The sequence below is a fragment of the Rhinolophus ferrumequinum genome, chromosome 26 (assembly GCF_004115265.2).
Source record: "Rhinolophus ferrumequinum isolate MPI-CBG mRhiFer1 chromosome 26, mRhiFer1_v1.p, whole genome shotgun sequence".
Classification (NCBI taxonomy): Eukaryota; Metazoa; Chordata; class Mammalia; order Chiroptera; family Rhinolophidae; genus Rhinolophus; species Rhinolophus ferrumequinum.
The window spans coordinates 22,551,190-22,571,166 of record NC_046309.1 but is presented as its reverse complement, the minus strand read 5'-3'; the positions used below and the strand labels follow the sequence as shown (position 1 = coordinate 22,571,166).

At 38.8% G+C, this 19,977-nt stretch overlaps 1 protein-coding gene across 3 annotated transcripts in view; it reads right to left on the bottom strand.

Annotated features, from left to right (window-relative positions):
- FAM3C (FAM3 metabolism regulating signaling molecule C) overlaps positions 1–19,977 on the bottom strand; it is a 52,905-nt gene that overhangs the window by 22,734 nt on the left and 10,194 nt on the right. For all 3 annotated transcript variants that reach the window (XM_033099111.1, XM_033099110.1, XM_033099109.1), the window contains exons 2-3: positions 11,098–11,152; positions 6,801–6,905 (exon numbers count right to left, since the gene is read on the bottom strand). In XM_033099111.1, the coding sequence (XP_032955002.1) occupies positions 6,801–6,905; positions 11,098–11,110 (118 nt within the window). In that variant the 5' untranslated portion in view covers positions 11,111–11,152. The remainder of the gene's footprint in view (positions 1–6,800; positions 6,906–11,097; positions 11,153–19,977) is intronic.

Below are 19,977 nucleotides of genomic sequence, written 5' to 3'. Positions count from 1 at the left end.
GAGGAATTATGGAGGGTAGTCGTTTATTGTAAATAAAACATTTTATTTTTACTTTACCTTTTGTTTTCATTTTTAGTTATTATACATTTAAATCCTAGTCAGAAAATTATTCTACAAACTTACCATTATTTTTAAATTTTTATTTATTTTTTCCAGCTGTTTTGAGATATAATGGACACATAACGTTGTGTAAGTTTAAGGTGTGCCACGTGTTGATTTGATACAGTTATAAATTATAAAATGATTCCTACCATAGTATTCACTGCCACCTGCATCCCATCACATGGTTACCATTTCTTTCTTGTGCTGAGAACACTGAACATCTACTCTCTTAGCAACAGTGAAGTATATGATACAGTATTCATAGCTACAAACAGTGCTGTACATCAGATCCCCACACTTGTTAATCTTACAACTGGTAGTTTGTACCCTTTGAGCAATCTCCTCCTTTCCCCCAACCCCTCAACCTGTGGTAACCAACAATCTACTCTGTTTCTCTGAGTTTGTAAGTTGTATCATACAATATTTCAAACTTCCCTTTCAATGACTTTAAATATATACTTGGTTACTATTAGTGTATTTAAAAGTTACTGCTGCTGTATAGTGCCATATACATATGCATATAAAGCCCTGAAGTGTATACATAAACCTATCTTAGTGATTAAGCTAGGAGATTTGGGGGGTCGGAAGAACACAAGAGGGACGGTGGTGGTGGAGAGCTTTAATTTCTCTAAAATAGAAATGCACTGGGTGTAATAAAAAAAAGAAATAAGGTAACTACAAGGAATTTTATAATTTATCATTTCAAGATAGCCAGAATTTTTTGATCAAATCTTAACTTGAATTCAGAAGATCTCAACCTGACTACCTACACTAAGAACTTTTCCTAAAGCACTGATAGCTGATCCTAGTCCAAGAGATGATAACTCATATTATCAATAGTATTGTAGATTGGCCATTTCCTGATTTGGCTAATAAACATGCAGTGACATAAAGCCTGCCAGCTGTTTGATACAAATAGTCACTTAGTTTTTCTGTACTGTTTTAGATAATTGTGAACTTCCTGTGTGTAAATCCCGTACTCAAAGCGGAGAACAGAAAGTTACAGCTGAAAAAGAATAGTATGTAATTGTTTAAAAAGAGCCGAATGACCAAGAAAGGTTAATTCTCTAGAATACTCAGAACAGCATGCACCACTGATGGCATAGAGGCCATGAAGAAACATGAAAAAAAGTTTAAAGCGTGGAATAAAGCAGAAAACAAATTTTATCTATGTAAGTACTAAAAATATTCATGGATGAGGACAAAAACCTGAATGAAACCAAAACAGTGATCAGTTAGTAAATCAGGGTGCTGGGATGGTTCTTGCAATTTCCTTAATTGTGTCATAGAATGGAAAGATAATCACAGAGCCCATCTGGTGCAATGCTCTGCCTTTTGTCAATGAGAAAGCCCAGAGACTTATTAACGACCAGTGGTTAGCATCATGAAGACTAGAAATTCTCAGTTTTACTTTGCTCAGGTTTTAAGATGCTTCCAGAGTAATGCTGCCCAAATCAGGAATTCTGGTCTATCTAACTTGGGGGAACAAGATGAGAGGAAGCCAGCAGGAACATAACACAGCTCATTCGCATATGATGGGCACTCAGTCAAGCACATGTGCATATATTATTGACTTGATCATCATCCCTGTTTTTAAGAGAAAGAAATAGGAACAGAGAGGTTTACCGATTTGGTTTGTTCAAAGTCCTAATTATAATAGTAATTGGCAGAGCTCGTTTTCAAAGCCGTATCTCATTCGAGCATCCCATCTCTTATCGCACCACCCCTGGAAACAGGAATGTCTGAGGTCTTAATGATCACATGTACAAAAACTGCTCGTCCTGCTGGGAAGCTAGGACAGGGAGCTTTCAGAACAAGCCTTCTGATGGCAGAGAGGACAGCAGACTGCAGAGGGTTCACGACTAGAGACCAGGGGTCCACACGGAGGAGGATACTGCCAGAGGCACCTACGTAGGTAAACAAGGGCAGCAGCCTAAACAAAGGGAGTGAATGTGGGTTTGAAAGAAGTAGACTAAGCTGAGCTAATATAGAATTGTGTTTTAGGTATATTTTAATAAACATCTTTAAAAAAAAAAAAAAGAACCATCACATAAGGAAGTATGAATTGGGGGAAATAGGCTCAGCGCCCTCTGCAGAACTCCTTGGGAATGACAGAGAGAGAGAGAGAGAGAGAGAGAGAGAGAGAGAGAGAGAGAGAGAGAGAGAGAGACAGAGAAGACTAAAGAAACTACAAGGATGAGCCTTGGGGATGGACCAGACTGGAAGGGTAATGGAAAGCGAGGAGTCAAGTTTGTCTCTCAAACATTTAGCTTTAGAAGCATTCATGCATTTATTCACATAAGCCAATGAACAGAAATATCATCTCCACACCCAGTTAGGAGACGGAAGTGGAGGATGGATGAAGAGTTCTGAGTTGGACTTGTTCATTTTAAGATACCTGGAGAAAATCCAAGGGGAAAAGTCCAAAGGCCAGCAGTAAATGAGATCTGGGATGCAGATATAAACTGCAAAATTAGCAAATGATTGGGTGGGGCCACCCAAAGAGAAGAGGGCTAAGGAGAGACTCTTAGAGACAGCAATTGTCACCTAATGCTCAGGAAGAGTGACCGAGGAGAGTGAGGTGAAAGGAAAACCGGAGATGAGCCTCTGAAATGGTCAAGTTTGCTTGTAAAACTTAAGAAATATAAAAAAAGTAAATGCTACTCAATTCATAAAAATGGGATGCAATTTTGTGAAAACCAGTTTCTCAATTATCGGGCTTTTATGTAAATAACATCACCTCCATTTAATTTGTTAAAGAGTAAGGGGTGATGCTCAAAGGTAAAGAAATTCTTGTGTATGACTTTTCTTTCCAGGTGAAAACTACATTTATTCAATATTCATCAAAACTGAAAGCCCTCTATAAGCCTTGCAATTCTGAGAATTTTAACACCTGGAGGCCAAACAGGTAAATTTTCGTAAAGAAAGCAGGATTTTCTCCACATGTAGAGTATGGGCACAGCATACAAACACAAAAATCCTGCCTTTTCTGCATCTTTTATTCCTCCAACTACCTTGATAGCTTTAATTCTTAATATCTTCCTAATACATACAACTTCTCACTTCAAGGAACAATAATAAACATTTTCGATTTGGTTTCATCAATAAATGTCTTTCAAGAAGTCAGGCTTAGAAATTAGAGAGAACTACATTTTACACTGTAGTTTTTAATGATGTGAAGTAATTTATGTATACACTGTTTCAATGGTTTAAATCTGAAAGGGCAAAAACAAATGAACTCACTAGAACATGAAGTACTTACTGCCATGATACATGCAAAAATAATTTGGACCGTGTTCAGAACACTTACTAGTTGTTAAGCACCCAGGTTGAAAGCTAACCCTACATTAAATCACAACCAGAACTAAGACTGTAGACTGTATCCATGTTGAGATCCTGCTTGCGACACTGTATATGGTTTTGTAAGACATTACCAGTGTGAAAAACTATGTAAAGGGTATCCAGGATCTCTGTGTATTATTTCTTGCAAATGCATGTGAATCTACAATTATCTCAAAATGAAACATTTTGTTAAAATTGTTTTTAAAGAATCATAATCTATTTTGTTAATTTCAAGTAGTAATGGTGGGTACATTTTTTTTTTCATTCATCCTTCCTAGATAGAAGTTTGCTTATTTTTCTAAAATTATACTATATAAATCAAAATTTATGGAAACTATCAAGTAAGGTAGACTATCAACAAGTGGGGAAAAAAATGGAAATATTCACCACCCAAAGAACTACAGTTAATCTCAGGGTCCCCTAAATCTATATTAATTATAGAAACAATGTTAATGCCCAGTTAAAGTTGTTACCCTTTGGTAAATAAAGTTGGATGCTAAACAAATGGCAAAGACAACCGTATCTCCATCTTTGCTCAATTGTTCTGAAATGAGAATTAAAATATAACCATGCAAATGTAATTTTCACCAATTCAGTAGATTGGAATCCAGTAAGATTTTGTGGATATAGTGGTGTACGACTTGAGTTGTGACAACCAAATAAAGCACGTGTCCCCAGAATGCCTACATCACACAGCTAAAACACACGATATCACCTTGCAGGTTCCTAACATTGGGGAAAAATCACAATGGAAATTAAGAGACAGCTAACCTAGTTAAAGTAGCTCAGGGTCTGTTCATAGCTGATGACCAGCAGCTTTTCAACTAACCCAGCTTTCAATGAAGCTCACTTTGGAGATGTTCTTCCTCCCCATGGAGGGAAGTATCCTAACCCTCAATTACCTCCATGCATTTTCCATTCAATGAGCACGTACTACCTGCAGGGTCCAGCCAGCGCTAGGTCCTGGATGAAGCACCAAGATATTACTGCCCTCACGATTCAGATACAGATACATAAAACAGAATAAGAGAAACTTTATAATGTAAGGAAGAATAAAATCAGGGCCACACTGAAATATAAGTACTACGCACTGGAACAAACAGTTCACAGAGAGGACAAATACATTCTAATAGGAAAACAGGGAGGTTCAAATACGATTTCTCTCAAGAAGGGGCATTTATGCAGTTTTGAAAAATGAAAAGGATTACCAGATGACGGGGAGATGAGAAACACGTGCAGGGTGCCAAGGCTGAGGTAGGAAAGGGCAGGATTTGTGCCCATAGTCATACGCAGATGGGCACAGGGGGTGTGAGGCTGCGTGGGGAGGGGCAGAGAACAGGTGAGGAAAGCAGAGGCAGGTCGGGGGCCTGAGTGTTGTCCTAATTAGGAAGTGTGGATTTCACTCTCCAGCAACAGGAAGTACTAAAGGTTCATGAGTTTTAATTGGTCTGGCAGTGGTGAGATAGACAGCTGTCAAAGACGGGAAGCAGACATAGCAACATCCCAGTGATGCTGACGGAAACAGTCCAGACTAGAGATAGAGATCCAAACAAGGCAAACACTGGCTTTCCCCAGCCTCTTCTCTCTGAAAACAGTGAGCCCTTTTCCCAAAGCTCTGTTTGTACCAACGGGCCCTTCGCCTCCCTTCTCGCAAGGATCCTCCTTTTCTTGTGTGTTCAAGCTCTGTCCACTGTTTTGTAATTCACTGACTCTTTGTTCAAGGCCTACAGACAAGTAAAAGTCTCCCCATTACTTTAAAAAAAAAAAAAAAAGTTCAACTTGCCTCTGCCTCAAGCTACCATCCCATAATCTTCTTCCCTTCCTATCAGCCTTTCTTAGAAGAATGAGCTACACACATTGTTTCCACAGCAACAGTGAACAAGTCCTCAATGCCTTCAGTGTTTTTCTGCCCCATCATTCAACTGAAACCAGCTGCACTCTCAAAGGCCACCAGGCTGGTCCCTTTGTAGTAACAAAAACACTCTATACAGAAGAAGTAAAGTTAGGTCTCACTGTACTTAGTAATAACTACTCTACGCTGGATCCTGGATACTTCATTTGCAGACGGATACTGAAAAATAAACGATTCAGGAGAAGAATAACCAGCACATTAAGAGGAATGATGGAAAGGGAGGATTCCAGAACTTGATAAGATGAAAACTTGTACAAAGATGGCCTGAGAGAGCATGACTACAACTGAACTCTCTGAGATGTCATTAACAAGAAGGGAATGTCAGCAGGGGAGAAACACGATGAGTGGATTTTTATTACTTGGGAGGACAAAAGGCACAATTTCAGAGCAGTACAAGAAAGTACTCTGAAGGAGCTGTTGTAAGAGAAGTCCCTGAAAATATTTATACAGAAATTGATGTCTACAGGTCAGAATTGTCTAAAGCCTTGATATTTGGTGTGTGGTCCGTGGATCGGAACCTCAGCATCACCTGGGAGCTTGTTAGAAATGCAGACTCCCAGGACCCTTCCAAAATACTGAATCAGACTCTATCTGCATTTGCCAACATTCCCTGGAGAGTCCTTTGACATCAGAGTTTGAGAACCACTGGTTTAAGGGAGTCTTGAAACTAGATGTGAGGGAGTGAGTTAGGTCTTGGGGATCCCTTCCAAATATTAGTTTATGGAAAGCAAAACTCGCTATTCCAGAGATCTGAAAGTTGTTTCATCTGATCTCTGTTTACTAGATCAAAATACTTTTTACCAGTTTTACAGTCGCACCTTTCATGGGTCATTTTGTAATACCTTAAACTAAACAGCAGCTAAAGCTTATGCAAACATTTTAAATGTTAATTTGTTTTATTAATGTAAATATTTTGTTAAACACTGAGTTAAGGTAGCTTACAATGGTATGCTTACAAATATAGCATTAAATAAATTGGTAAAAAGAAAAATGTTGTAGAAGGAAAATAAGGGTAGGAAAGCAAGATGGACTTCTATGGCTGGTATTTAACATGCATTATCATGACTCCTGACCACTTGCTAATTGAGGGCTAGGTTTGGTTCCAAGTTTTGCAGCAGCCAATTCTAATAGAGTGTGGAATCTTCTAGAATGTGCATTCACAATGCCATGATTAATGAGCCCAAGCGTGTACAAAAGAGACTCCATTAAACATATTCAAAATGTTGAGTAGAAGATTTATGACTTATACTGAATTAATTTTAAGACTTTCTATTGTATATTTTAAAATATTCTAATGAATCATACTTACTCGTCTAATTACATTTTCTTTTCTAGACAGACTAAACAGCAGAGAGACTCAATGTTGGTAAGTGGTAAAATTTAAAAACAATCACGTCAAAAAGAAGATTTAAGAAAGTCTGGGAAAGAAATGAAACTTACTTACCAAATAGGTTTCCTAAACTTGCATCCATTTTTATTTCAAATACTTGAGAAATAACATAAAATGTCAGTAAAAATACTGCCACAGCTACCACCAACTTTGCAGCACCTAGATAAAGGGCAGAAATAATTCAGCATGAGCTTATGAGCCCACAGAACTTTTATAACACAGCATTTCAATGAAAAATGTAAGTTTATAAAAAAAAAATTTTTAAGAGTAATAAAATTTCCCTATTTATCTATTGGTGCTTAATTTTACTTGACTTACAACAAAAATGGTACCAAATATCCATCAAGATATGGGATTTTCCTGACCAATGAATTATCAGGACGGCTAGAAATTTAGACAAAGAACTAACTGCTTGAGTCATCTAATTTTACACGCAAGAAAAAAAAAAGAGCTGCCTTCAATCGCTGGCTGACTACACAAAACTATCATGGCTAATGGAAGACTGCCATCAAGTAGGCTGGATGACCCATTTCTAATCCTTTTCAAATATAACAGGCAATAATACTAGACAGGGATGATACCAAAACACTGGACCTCTTGGAGATAAAAAGGCAACAGAGCAGAATGTGCACTAAGTAAGGAGTCAAACGGGATGTCCTATCACCAACCAACCTCCCTCTCGGAGCTGCGTACGTGCCCTTGGTGTGGTGAACAGAGTTCCTCCTCACATGTGATACCTAGTTTAAGACAGTCCCTCTCTCCACTCCTGGAGGACTTCATCTGACACCTATTCCGTGTGCTTCATGACGTGGTTCCACGGGAAGCTCCGTGAAGACACACGCTCAGTCTTTCATACCTATATAGCTTTAACCATTTCTGAATGCCTTACAAATAGTCAGCACTGCTAAAGTAGTAACCAATTCCCTGGTGAACGTGAATCATCATTTGTCCTTTTTCTCCATAGCTAAGCAAATCTAATAAAGAAAAAGAAAAAATGCAAGACAGGAAAGGAAATGGAAAGTGCCAGGAAAGAAGCCATCTTCCTCTGGCCCTTAGGATTTCAGAGCCATCACATTAGGTTATTCAGGAACAAAATGAGTATCGGTCTGTCCAATCACCATTCCCTTCTCCTACGAAATGTTTATACTGATACAAAAGGTAGACAGGATCAGCGGTCACCTTATTATCCTTCAGGAAACAAAGGCCCAGTGGTGAGGCAACTGACCAGGATGACGGGTAACTTAGTGGCAGCGCGAGGGCCACAATCCAGGGGTCCTCACACTGCCGGGCGCTTTGTCCAGTGCTCTGTTCTAACACCAAATTACTACATTCTCCCGAAAAACTACTGACACTCTACTGGGTTAGGAAGAGTGAAGAAGCACTATATTCCTTCTAATTTCATAAACCTAACGCGATTAGGACTACGTCCTTAAGAGAGGGGAGGGAACGAACTGCTGAAGCAGGGCAAGGCTGAGGATGCGGAGAAGCAGTTCTCTCAGAGCTGCACGTTTCTGTTGAGAAACACTACAAATACAGAAGGGAGGTGGCAACGAGGAAGTCCAACTACCGTGTCTCCCCGAAAATAAGACCTAACCGGAAAATAAGCCCTAGCATGATGTTTCAGGAGGACATCCCCTGAACATAAGCCCTAATGCGTCTTTTGGAGCAAAACTTAATATAAGACCTGGTCTTATTTTCGGAGAAATACGGTACATAACTGATGACCTCACCCCCCTCCGTTTCGTATCTTCTCTTCTCCAAAAACTGTGCTTCCTGTTTTCAAGAGCAACTACAAGTCACCTAAATTTTTGTGCATAAGACAGTGAAGTTCCATGAGGGTCTGAACACTTTCCCCCACAGGATCCAGCAGAGTGCCCAGTCCACAGTAACACTCAAAAATGTCTGCTACATAGATGAACGGTAACAGGTGGCACATTTCTTCTTGATCATTTAAGACCAAAGGCATGTAGATTATAGTCTTGACATCTCATTTTCTATCAGTCGTGGGCAGGTACAACTAGAGATGACCTTTTTCTAGTCTTTTAAAGCAGATATATGAAATCTTTGTTGATCACGATTGGAATACTAAAATATCAAGTCTATAATAGAAGAAAGTTCTAGACCAAATTCAATACCAAGCTAACCTGAACCTACACTACACAAGCTATATGCATCACGCATACGTATACGTGCACATATACATACTTCACACACGTATGTAATAAACATACACACCATTTACTTAGTACCTACTATACAGCTAAATGCTTTGTAAGCATAATCCCACTCACACAGCTTTTCAAGATATTATTTTCATTTTACAAAGAAGAAAAACAAGGCTAAGAATTCAGACCACATGCCTAAGTTCACCTAATGAGTCAGTTGTAGAACTGAGTCTTGAACCAAGACCTACTCACTGACAGAGGACCATCAGAGGAACAAGGGGGACACAAAAGCTCTAAGGGAGAGAAAAGTCAGAGGTTGAGAAACTAACTGGTAATAGAATCCGCAGATGGTCCCTGAGGGGACTGGGCCGGTGAAGACTAGCAGAGCCCCCATAATGGTGGAGTTCCGGAACTCCTGTTACAGTGGGTCTCCTCCAGAGCTGACCATCAACCGTGAACTTGAGGGGCCGACCCATCCCAGGTCCAGGTTCCCATTAATAACTTCCCATGAGATTCCCTCTTCCTCCTCGTCACGGACTGCACTCATCTGAGTGGGTCCCTGCTTCTCACAAACCGAAAAGCATCAACTCTAGGCATCAATGCCTCACTGTAAGAATAATGACAACGCAGATATTTCAAAGCAACCAGGATATTTTTTAAAAAATTAGAAAAAATTAATTGGTTTAAAAGCAATAAACTAATAGTGAATCTTCCTTACTCATTCATTAAGAAGAAATCCCCTGAAGACCTATGCTAGGAACAGTGCCAAACAGAAAATGAGCCCTTAGTGAATAATTATTCATCAATTAACCTTGGTATTAATTGTCAGAATCAGAGAAATGGACTTGATAACAAAGTTCATTTCAAGTAGAATGAATGTGGAATTATGTGAGAGGGAGAAACTTGCTTTGATTATTTCAAATAACCATACTTAATTAACTAATGTACTTTTAAAATCATCTGCAAACATGTAGTCATAAATAGTCCGTCCTGCTGTATTCAAAGATCTTTTAAGGACATCATAACATGTTTTTTTAAACCACACACAAGCTCTTGGTTTCTGGGAATATTTTTCTTTAATAATTGGACAGCTACTCAAAAAAGAATGGTTTTTGGAATTTCATGACCAAGAGATCCAGATTTTCAAATTTCTACGAAAACGGTTGTGCACACCCCTCAGTGATCTTTGCTGAATAATCATGATGTTCGATCACCTGCACCTGATTCTACACGATTCTGGCTGAAGCAAAAAGACTTGTGTGCTTGCCCCCGCCCCTGACTTTAGGTACTTCGAAGAGATTCAGCCTTAGGAAAATATTTTGTTTGCCGGGAAGAAGATGATAATTGAAAGAAAGAGCACCTTGATTTTGAGAAATTGCATGGTGTCTCCTATGTTGGGTACACACTTAGTAGAAATTTCTACATAAAGTGTGCATTTCCTCTAGGGCCCGTGCTGTGCTGGGGGTGGGGGGGGGCATGGCGGGGTCACACTTATTTTCCCTACAGGCAGGAAGAGGTAACCAGCCCTTCCAGTTATTTCTGGACCTGTCTTTTTATAATGTGGAAGGATAACTGCCTTAATACGTACTATGGACATCAATCAAGTGGTGGTTTTCAACTTCCTCAACATGCTGCCCAAGGAACAGATGTTCTTGCACATAACCTCACTTAGATTGAACTTGAACTAGCAAACACAGAGTCACTTAAGCAAAAGCACATTTGGTTGAAGGCTTCAATATTCTAGTATTAACTGAAGTATACACATCTGGAAAATTTCAGCTTTTCAACATTACAGCTCATTTCTCTCAGTGAACTAGAACTTAGCAAACACAAAAATCAGCCCCACTAGGTTGTCAAATTGTTCTTTATGTGGACATTATCTATGCATTATTAGGCAAATGAGCTTAATGTATAAGAACATAAACATTAAAACCGTAACTTAAATCATTTAGCATAAATAATTTTAACATAAGTGCCCCCAAACACTTCTGTAACACTCCCTAAATGTCCAATTTGTGATTTGCCAACTATATAAGAGTAAAGAGGCTAAATAATGATTTAATTTATTATATTTCTGCTTTGTACTCAATATATAGAAAAAGATTATTTACCCTCTCCTTTAGTCATTACTAAACAAACAGGTTACACAAAAAGCAAAAGTATTACTACTGAATTAAATATCTTACCTGCTACCCTCATGTTTGGTTTTTCAGTCTATGGCACTTTTCATTAAATAAGCTCCTAAAATCAAAGGAAAAGACAAACAGCATTAGGTTTAGAACAAACAGCCCTCCTTAACTGAGTTTGACGTATCTATTAAACTAAATAAATGTCGTGACACTTCTAAGCATTGTATCAATACTGACGTGTAACGAAAAAGCTCTTATCACTGGGCCTGTCTACTCCTTCCACTGGGCCATGAAAGCTACTGAGGGGACAGTCACATCTTACTCTGCAGTGTGCCCCTCCCTAACTGAATGAACAAATGAGGGAAAACTTACATCAAGTGTATAAACAGAAGATAATGCCTTATTACTCTCAGCAATCATGCATCTGTCAATAAGGCACTTTGGACATTTAGGTGCAAACTTTCAGTTTGCAAGTTGAGGTCCAAAGAGGTTAAGCTGCTTATCCAATTATGGAACAAATTACTTGTAGAACGGCGCTAGGATTTAGGTCTAACGGCTCCTGGTCCAGGGCTTACTCAACTATAAGATGCCACTTCATTTTTCGTATAACATAATTTCGTATAACACAATATGATAAATACTTCCTAGGCTTCTTATTTTAATACCAGGGTCCTCTTCCAGTTCATGTTTTCAATTTAAGTTTGCATAAGTATATATTCAGAAGTACAGACATACAATTTTAAACATTTCAGAAATTATTATGTTGGTGCAAAAGTACCTGCAGTTTAAAAGGTTAAAAATAATTGCAAAAACGCACTTTTGCACCAACATTGACAGTGTATGTTATCCACCAAGGAAGAAATTACTCTTTGGTATTATCCTAATAGCAATATTTGATATTATCCAACAAGCAATGCATGCTAGAAAAATATCTGTGCATGTGTATTTCCCCCCTAAGAAATAACTCAAGATAGGGGAAATTTTTAAAACCAAATGGAAAAGCAAGTACAGGACCTTGACAGGAAATTCATGCCCAAATTTATCTGGACAGCTACCAGTCGACTTAATCTATTGTACAGGAAAGGAATCCAAAAGAAATTTTTGATTAATGAGTCACATTAATCAAAAATATATCTTTGTTTCTACTGTCATACTGATGTTTTGATGCTGAGGTCGGATATAGTAATGCACAGGATGCTTTAATAAAGATAATGGTCTATCCTCGAAGGTCATTGAAAGGAAGTAATAAATTCACCAAAGGAATAAGCGGGTGGGGGGGAACGGGGTCAAACCCAAATGATTAATGCTCTTCTGCTAACTCCCCTTCTTCTGCCCAATCTGTCCTGAAGAAAATATCAACACTTGAGCTGATACTGAATTGAGCATTATTGACTTTTTTCCCTGTTAGTTATCTCAACACCTTCCCCATGATAGGAAAAGTCAAAGTTCTATATCTATTTAAACTAACTACTTGGTCACAGGCTTGGAAAACATGGAAAGGAAACTAGGGATTCTGAAGGCTCCATAAACCATCACAGAACAGCCGAAAAAAATCCTCAGCTTTTCAAATGAAAACCTCTAGGGGTTGTAAATCCTCTTTGGATTTCAAGCAAAAATGGAGAGGCCTTTCACAACACACACATGCCTTTCTTCCCAGCAAATATCCCCAAATAACTTCACTCTTATCTGAGTGTGGCCTAGGAAAATTTCTTTGAAAGTGTGATAAGCAGTTGGGAACTCACTTGCTGCTCTATTTCACTGTTTCCATTACCTGCTGAGGAGGCCACACCTGTACAATGGAAGTCACTGCCTCAAAGGCCTGCATCTGTTTGCACTGCCCAAGACGCCTGCTTCTAAACCCACCACTACGGAAGACTGCAATATAAGGAACTACAATTACCCACCTGAATTCATAGGTCGCCCATTAAATTTCTCAGAGAATAACATTTAGTAAAATCTCTAAATTCAAATTTCATCAAATCTCAGTTATAGCACACTTTGCGTGAGTCTGCTTAAGAAGCAAATCAGTGTTGCTGAGTGTAAATCAGCATAAGGAACGAGTATTGACTATCTCTGAGAGCAAATCAAGGAGCCTGTTTATGATTAATGACTAATTCCAAATAATTCCTAACTGGTTTTCTAAGTAGGCCATTTCAAAACAAAGAAAATCATTACATATAATCATCTTAGGCGGAGAGAAAAAAAGCAAAACTTTCTGGAATCTGGTAGAAACCTAAGGCTGAACCTCCAACAATTCAGTGGGAATTGGAACAGGTCCAGGGAACATGAACAGTGATGAAAGGGTAAAGAAACACCTCTGCTAAAAAGTCAGAGCTCTTTAATCCAGAATACCATGCCAAAGAATTTATTTTTCTTATATGCTCATTAAAAGGTAGAGATAGAGAAATGAGAGCCACTTCCCAAAACTAGAATATTGGGGGTAGGGGAGAATACTTGTAAGGCTGATTAAAAAAACCCCAAAAAAACAAAAACAACTCTGACAGTACATTTGTGAAACACACGGAGGCCGAAACAACAAGTTTCTAAGTTTTAGATAAATGACTGAACCAAATCAGGTGCTAATATGTAAAGTGCACAATCATCTGAGTGTCCCCTGCAGGGGGACCACCATGACGTCCCTGCACAGGGCACTGTTCTGGATAAACAGCTGAGTGTGTGATCTCCAGCCTGAAGAAGAGCCTAAATTAGAGTCTCAGACTGATAAACTGGATTTCTTTGAATGCCTCGTCATTTGAACATTTCCTTTACTCCAACTATCTACTTTAGTCTAATTTAGGGAAGTTTTGTTAAAATCAGGCCTGAATAAGCAGGCATTGTCCGAGAATCGATTAACTGAGGAACAACCAATAAAAACACAGATCAAGTGATACTTTCATTTTTGCCTTGAGAAGTGAACTCTGATGTATATGAATTACAAGGACACCATTCTATATTAATAAGCCATAAAAAATGATCATTGATCAGAAGGGGAAGTTCTTGCCAGTTACCGTAAACCATGCATAGAGCAGAGCAATTCACACACATTTTATTATATGTAGTCTTCCCAAGAGCCATCTAGTTGTAGTGGGTATTATGACGGCATTAGAAATGAGGTCAACAATTTCTCTAAGGTCACCTGAAGGCCAAATAAGAAGCTGATACTATCAACAAATCCACTTCCCTTTCACCTCAGCAGCTCACTTACATACTACGTTCATTGACCAAAAGTCTATGCCAATCAATTTGGTTTTTACATACTGCTCGGGAATTGCTAATCTCTGCTGCCAGCCAGCCACTCCAGAGATCTGACAGTTTGTCAAAATGTCTAAGCATGTATATTAGAACAAAGACAGAAAGGATAAAAGAAAATAAAGCACACAAACATACCGACTGATGTATTTAATATTACAAAGCAACACTTAATTAAGCCAGAAGAAAATCCTATAAATTACACTCCATAAATACAAAGAAACCATCGCTCAATTCAGTCCAACTTTATCTCAGTGCTGAAGTTCATATAATTCTAATATTCATATGAACTGGGGCTTTTCATCAGAATTAAGAAAAACAAGGTCCAAGCACAAGCAGGTAAAATATATTTACTCCCAGTACTGGTTAATTATATGTGTCAACTTGACTGGGTCTTCAGGTGCCCAGATATTTGGTTAAATATTTTTCTGGGTATGTCTGTGAGAGTGTTTCTGGAGATGAACATTTGAGTAAAGCAGTTTGCCCTCTCCAGTGTGAGTGGGCCTCACATAATGTGTTTGGAGGCCTGAACAGACCAATAAAGGCTGAAGAAGGGTGACCTCACTCTACTGTCGGCGAGCTGGGCTATCGATCTTCACCTACCTTCAGCTTGGACTGAAGCTTACACCATCAACAATCCTGGTTCTCAGGCCTGTGGACTCAGATTGGAACTATCCATACCGTGGGCTTTCCTGGTCTCCTGCTTGGCAACTGCAGATGCTTTCATTTCTGTCTCCACAACTGCATGAGCCAACCCCTTACGATTATCTATCACCCATCCATCCATCCATCCATCAATCCATCTCCGATTGTCTGTTTGTCTGGAGAACCCAGACTAATACAGGCTCCCACAAATCATAATGTAAAAGATTAAATTTTCAGTCCCAGAGCAGTTAGAGAGAACGCTGAAATCAAAAATGTATGATACAACTAAGTCACTAGGTTATTGATTTTACATTTACAAACAAAAATGTTATTTAAAAAATTATTTGCAAAAAATGCCTGCATTTATGTGAATAAAATAGAGCAAATGTTGGCAAATTTTTTTTTGTAAAACGGCCAGATGGCAAATATTTCAGGCTTTGTGGGCAACACTCTCTCTGTTGTAGCTACTGGGCTCTGTGTTGTAGCTGGAAAGCAGTCATAGACAACACATAAACAAATGGAGGTTGTGTTATAATTCAACTTTATTTGTAGATCCTGAAATTTGAATTTCATAAAATTTTCACATTACAAAATATTCTTCTTCTGATTTGTTTTTCAACAATGTAAAACCCAATCATGGCTATGGGTCATATAGATCCTATGGATTGTAATTTGCCAACACAAGATAGAGGAATAAGAAACAACATTTAAATTTAAAAATGTTTTAAAAATAAGAGTAATAAAAATTTTGCTGACCACACTCTAATATTCCAACATTTTTTACTGGGCTATTTGCAGAACACACAACTCCCACAAAGGCGTCTGTTGGTCCTCTGACAAATACTACTACGGAAGTAGTTCTGTGTTCTATACGTGTTCATTATACATTTTCATGATCAACTACTCTCCACGCAAGAAGCATATACTCCATTAAGAAACAACAAAACGGGTCTTCTTCAGAAGGGAGGAAAAGTCCTTCCCTTCCTGTGGACAAGCTGCCCATCTCTAAGACAGGAATACATCGAGGCTCTGCAATGTTTTCCAAAGTGATCACAGGAGATAGTGAAAAAGGGATAAAAATTCATCTTATTATATCCCATTTCCTTAACTGTAAAAGTTACATTGGTGAGGAGAAACTGACACTACAGTTTTCTTTATGTAGGTGTTTAAAAGTAATTATTTTTGTGATGGGCTTAAAAATGGGGTAAAAGGGGCAACTGTGCATCTGATGTTTAACTTTTAAAATTCTAAATATTTATCTTTTCAAAACCTTTTCTAAAAATAAAAAGTTATCACTATAGTAGATGCTATCAAGTACCCTGTCTAATCCAGATACTACCATACAAACATTTTGCCTGGCTGAATAAATTTTGAAATAACAAAATGAAGAAGCGTGAGAGGTGGTCTTCATTTGAAAGAATCTTAACATTTAAAAAACTCAGTATAATATCTGAGTTGCTTTCACTGCATTATGAATATTATGCATTTAATGAATTTGGTGTTATTAATACTAAATGCTTAACAGAAAAAATCCAGTTACTAACATGTGAAAAGTATTTTAGTACTAGTAGGAAACTGATACTGAAGCGTATAAAACGGATTTTTAAAAAAATCTATTTTAACACACATGTCATACACCTTTTAAAAGTATGAGCTGATAAGAAGGGGAAATTTTTTAAATGAATACCTAACACCTAGAAAAATATCCTAGGTTTTTAAATGACTGAACTAACTTTACATTTTGACTAGAAGAAAAATGAGCAAAAAACAAGGTGTTTTGGTGGTGGTTGTTTAATTTGGGAAGTGGGAGAGGAGATCTGTGTGAACTCTACAGCCAAGAATAACCCCTTTAAAAAAAAAAAATCACTGAGAAAATATAAATGTATCCAATCCTTCTGCAAAGTGGCCTTCAAAACGGTGGGACTGCAAAGCAACGGACCAGAACCAGTCAATAAATCTTTCAGAATAAAATTTCAATGTTCTGTTAAAGACCTTAGGAAAATAGGAATATGGATGATCTATGTTCGGATTTTTAAATTATCTAAACTTGTACATATGGCTTTCCCTGTTTTCTTAATAGCATCATATTGTAATTACATTTAAAGAGAATTAATGTCTAAGAGTGGCTAAGAAACAGGATTAAAAGTATACAATGAAAAAGCAGAAATGAGCCAGAACGTGGTTTTAACCCCGCTCCCATCCTCGCCCCTTCCTCCCCCCCACGCCCCCACTGCCACCCAGAGTGATCACCATCGCTTGCGGTAAAACTACTGGGTTATACTGGGTGATTTAGCTTTCCTCCACAGTCTGCCGTAAATCGCCGTGTGTGTATGTCACTTGCCATTGAGCTGGCACCAACTCCTTGGCGACCCTCTGAATGAGTGATGTCCTCAATGTCCATCCTTAATAGGAAACGCACGCCTACGGCTTCTTTTCCGGACTCAATCCATCTCCCATTCAGTCTTCCCTTCTTCCTCCTGCTGCCTTGTATTCCCAGGACTGGTGTCTTCCAAAGAGCCCTCCCTGCCTTGTCACGAGGTGCCCAAAGCAAGACAGCTTCAGTTTTGCCTCCAGCGATGTTTCGGGCTTACTTTGCTCTAAAACTCACTTGTTCATCTTTCTAGCTGCCCAAAATACCCATTGCTCACCTCCAACACTACATTTAAAATGAATCAATTTTTTTCCTATCAGCCTTCTTCACTGTCCAACTTTCGAATCTGTACATAGTCATTGGGAAAATGTGGGTGTGGATGATCCTAGCTAGTTATGCCTTGGTTTCTCTGGTTCTCCTGGCAGCGCATGAAGAGATTAACACTTTAGAAAACTTCTACCTGATCTACAGCAGCTAGATAAAACTCCATCCTTTTAAGAATTAAAAAAATGACAAGATATATCTATAAAGCAACTTGTCCCTCCAGTTAAAAAACTTAGCAACAGTGCGCTGCTAAATCACACAAGTGTCCTGCCAAGACCAACCTTGCCCCACTGACTCAAGGAGGAAGAAGTATAAACAAATCTTTCACAGCTGAACACTTTTCTGAAAGGAAGGGTTTACTGAGCCCCGTGCAAACCAAGAGGAAGGGCCAGGCCCTGGGGCCTGCAGGCTGAATAACCAGCAGCAGCACCAGGGGGAGAAGACATGTCCTCAGTCCTCGAGTTACGGGGCTCTTCTGTGCTAACAGTTTGGGGAAGAAAGACGTAAGTCGTTTGGCTTGAAAGAATTCACATTGGCTTGAGATACAGGGGATGAGAGAAGGTGAGGCGGAGCTAGTTCTGGGATAGGAGCAGAGTCCGTAGGGAAGAAGTATGGGTTGTGGGCACCAGTCTGGAAAGATCCCGTGTGATGTAAGCCAGCAGCAGAGGGCTCTGTGGTCTGTGTTGGTGGGTGACATGACTGTTCTCTACAGACAACCTTGGAAATAGCCACCTGGAAGTTCCTGAAGTGGCGACGCACATTCAGGAATGTGAGCAGTCTTTTGTTGGTTCTGCTGGGCAGCTAACTGATTCACCTCCTGTCTCTTCCTTCCATCCTCCAGCCTGCTCTAATTTAAGTTAGGACATCTCAGAATTTCCTCCTTGTCATAACCAAACCTGACAGATCACACACACTACTTTCTGAAAGCAAAAGCATTTCAGCCTGGTTCATCTCCACATTAAGAATCCCACAGCACAGCCCCTTGAACCAGAGTGGATTAGCTAGAGAGCTATAGAGATCTAATGTTCCCACCTCTTCAGAAATTTGCGGTATCTGATTTCTGAAATATTTCAGCTGACCAACAAGCATTTAACGATGTTTTCGGTAACTACTTCAAGTGATTAAACATTAAATGGGCACGTGTTCTGCTTCTCTTCCCAAATCCAACATACCTGTTTCCCTGAAAATAAGACCTAGTTGGACCATCAGCTCTAATGCGTCTTTTGGAGCAAAAATTAACATAAGACCCGATACTATGCTATGTTATGTTAGATTATATTATATCATATTATGTTATATAAGACCCGGTCTTATATTATAATATGATAAGACCGGGTCTTATGTTAATTTTTGCTCCAAGACGGTCCAGCTAGATCTTATTTTCAGGGAAAAATGCTACTAGCTGAGCAACTCTTTCCTGACTCAGACATTTCATTTTCCAAGACGACGCCACTTAAGGAATGACAGTAAGCAGGTGGGGTTTTGCTTCACTGAATTTTCATCAGTGAAAACAGGTTTGTTCTCACCTACATTCACTCCTTCAGTAGCAGCCAATATGCCACCCATGGCAGTCCTTTCGAGTTGGCAGCCACAGTTAGGGGTGTACTCTGGCAGGTTTGGGTGTTATAATAATCACTTAACCCTGATTATTACCACTATATCCTAACATTACTCAGGAGACGGCAGTAGGTGGTTGGTACATATGCTTACCATCAGCTAGCTGGCATTAATGAGGCGTAGGGTGATGACAAAATCAAATGATCAAGCTACACCCTATGTCAACATGGCATTAAGTAACTATTTCAGTGGACTGTAATTACAAAACGGAAATCACTGAAGTACAAATAAGTTAGACATAAGACTTCTGAACTGAACCATCAACACGTAAATGGCTGGAAACGGGTAGGATGAAAATAACGGGGCCAAACTGGAGTGCCTTCTACCATACAATATAGCTAAATTGCATTTTCAACGTCATCAGTATAATCATCATCACAAATAAATGTCAAGTAAGGACACCTTAATTCCTATTGAAAGCAAGTATTTTACATGATAAAGATCTGAAGAAATGTTGCATTATAGTTGCTTTATTTCTTACTTCCCATGCTTCCTAGTAATTCTTTACCTTATCACGAACAGGGGCATGTGGTTCACTCTATTTTACTGATTCTAAGGTGCACACTATTTTCCCTCATTTAACATGTCTGCAATCAGGATTAGGCTTACTTTCTTTTTTTCTTCTTAGTAGTATATGAAATAATGGTGTACATACAAACATCTTAGATTCAATGAAAGATCACATCTGGGTTTTTTGAAACCGTAACTACAGTGTAACCCGCAGCACAATT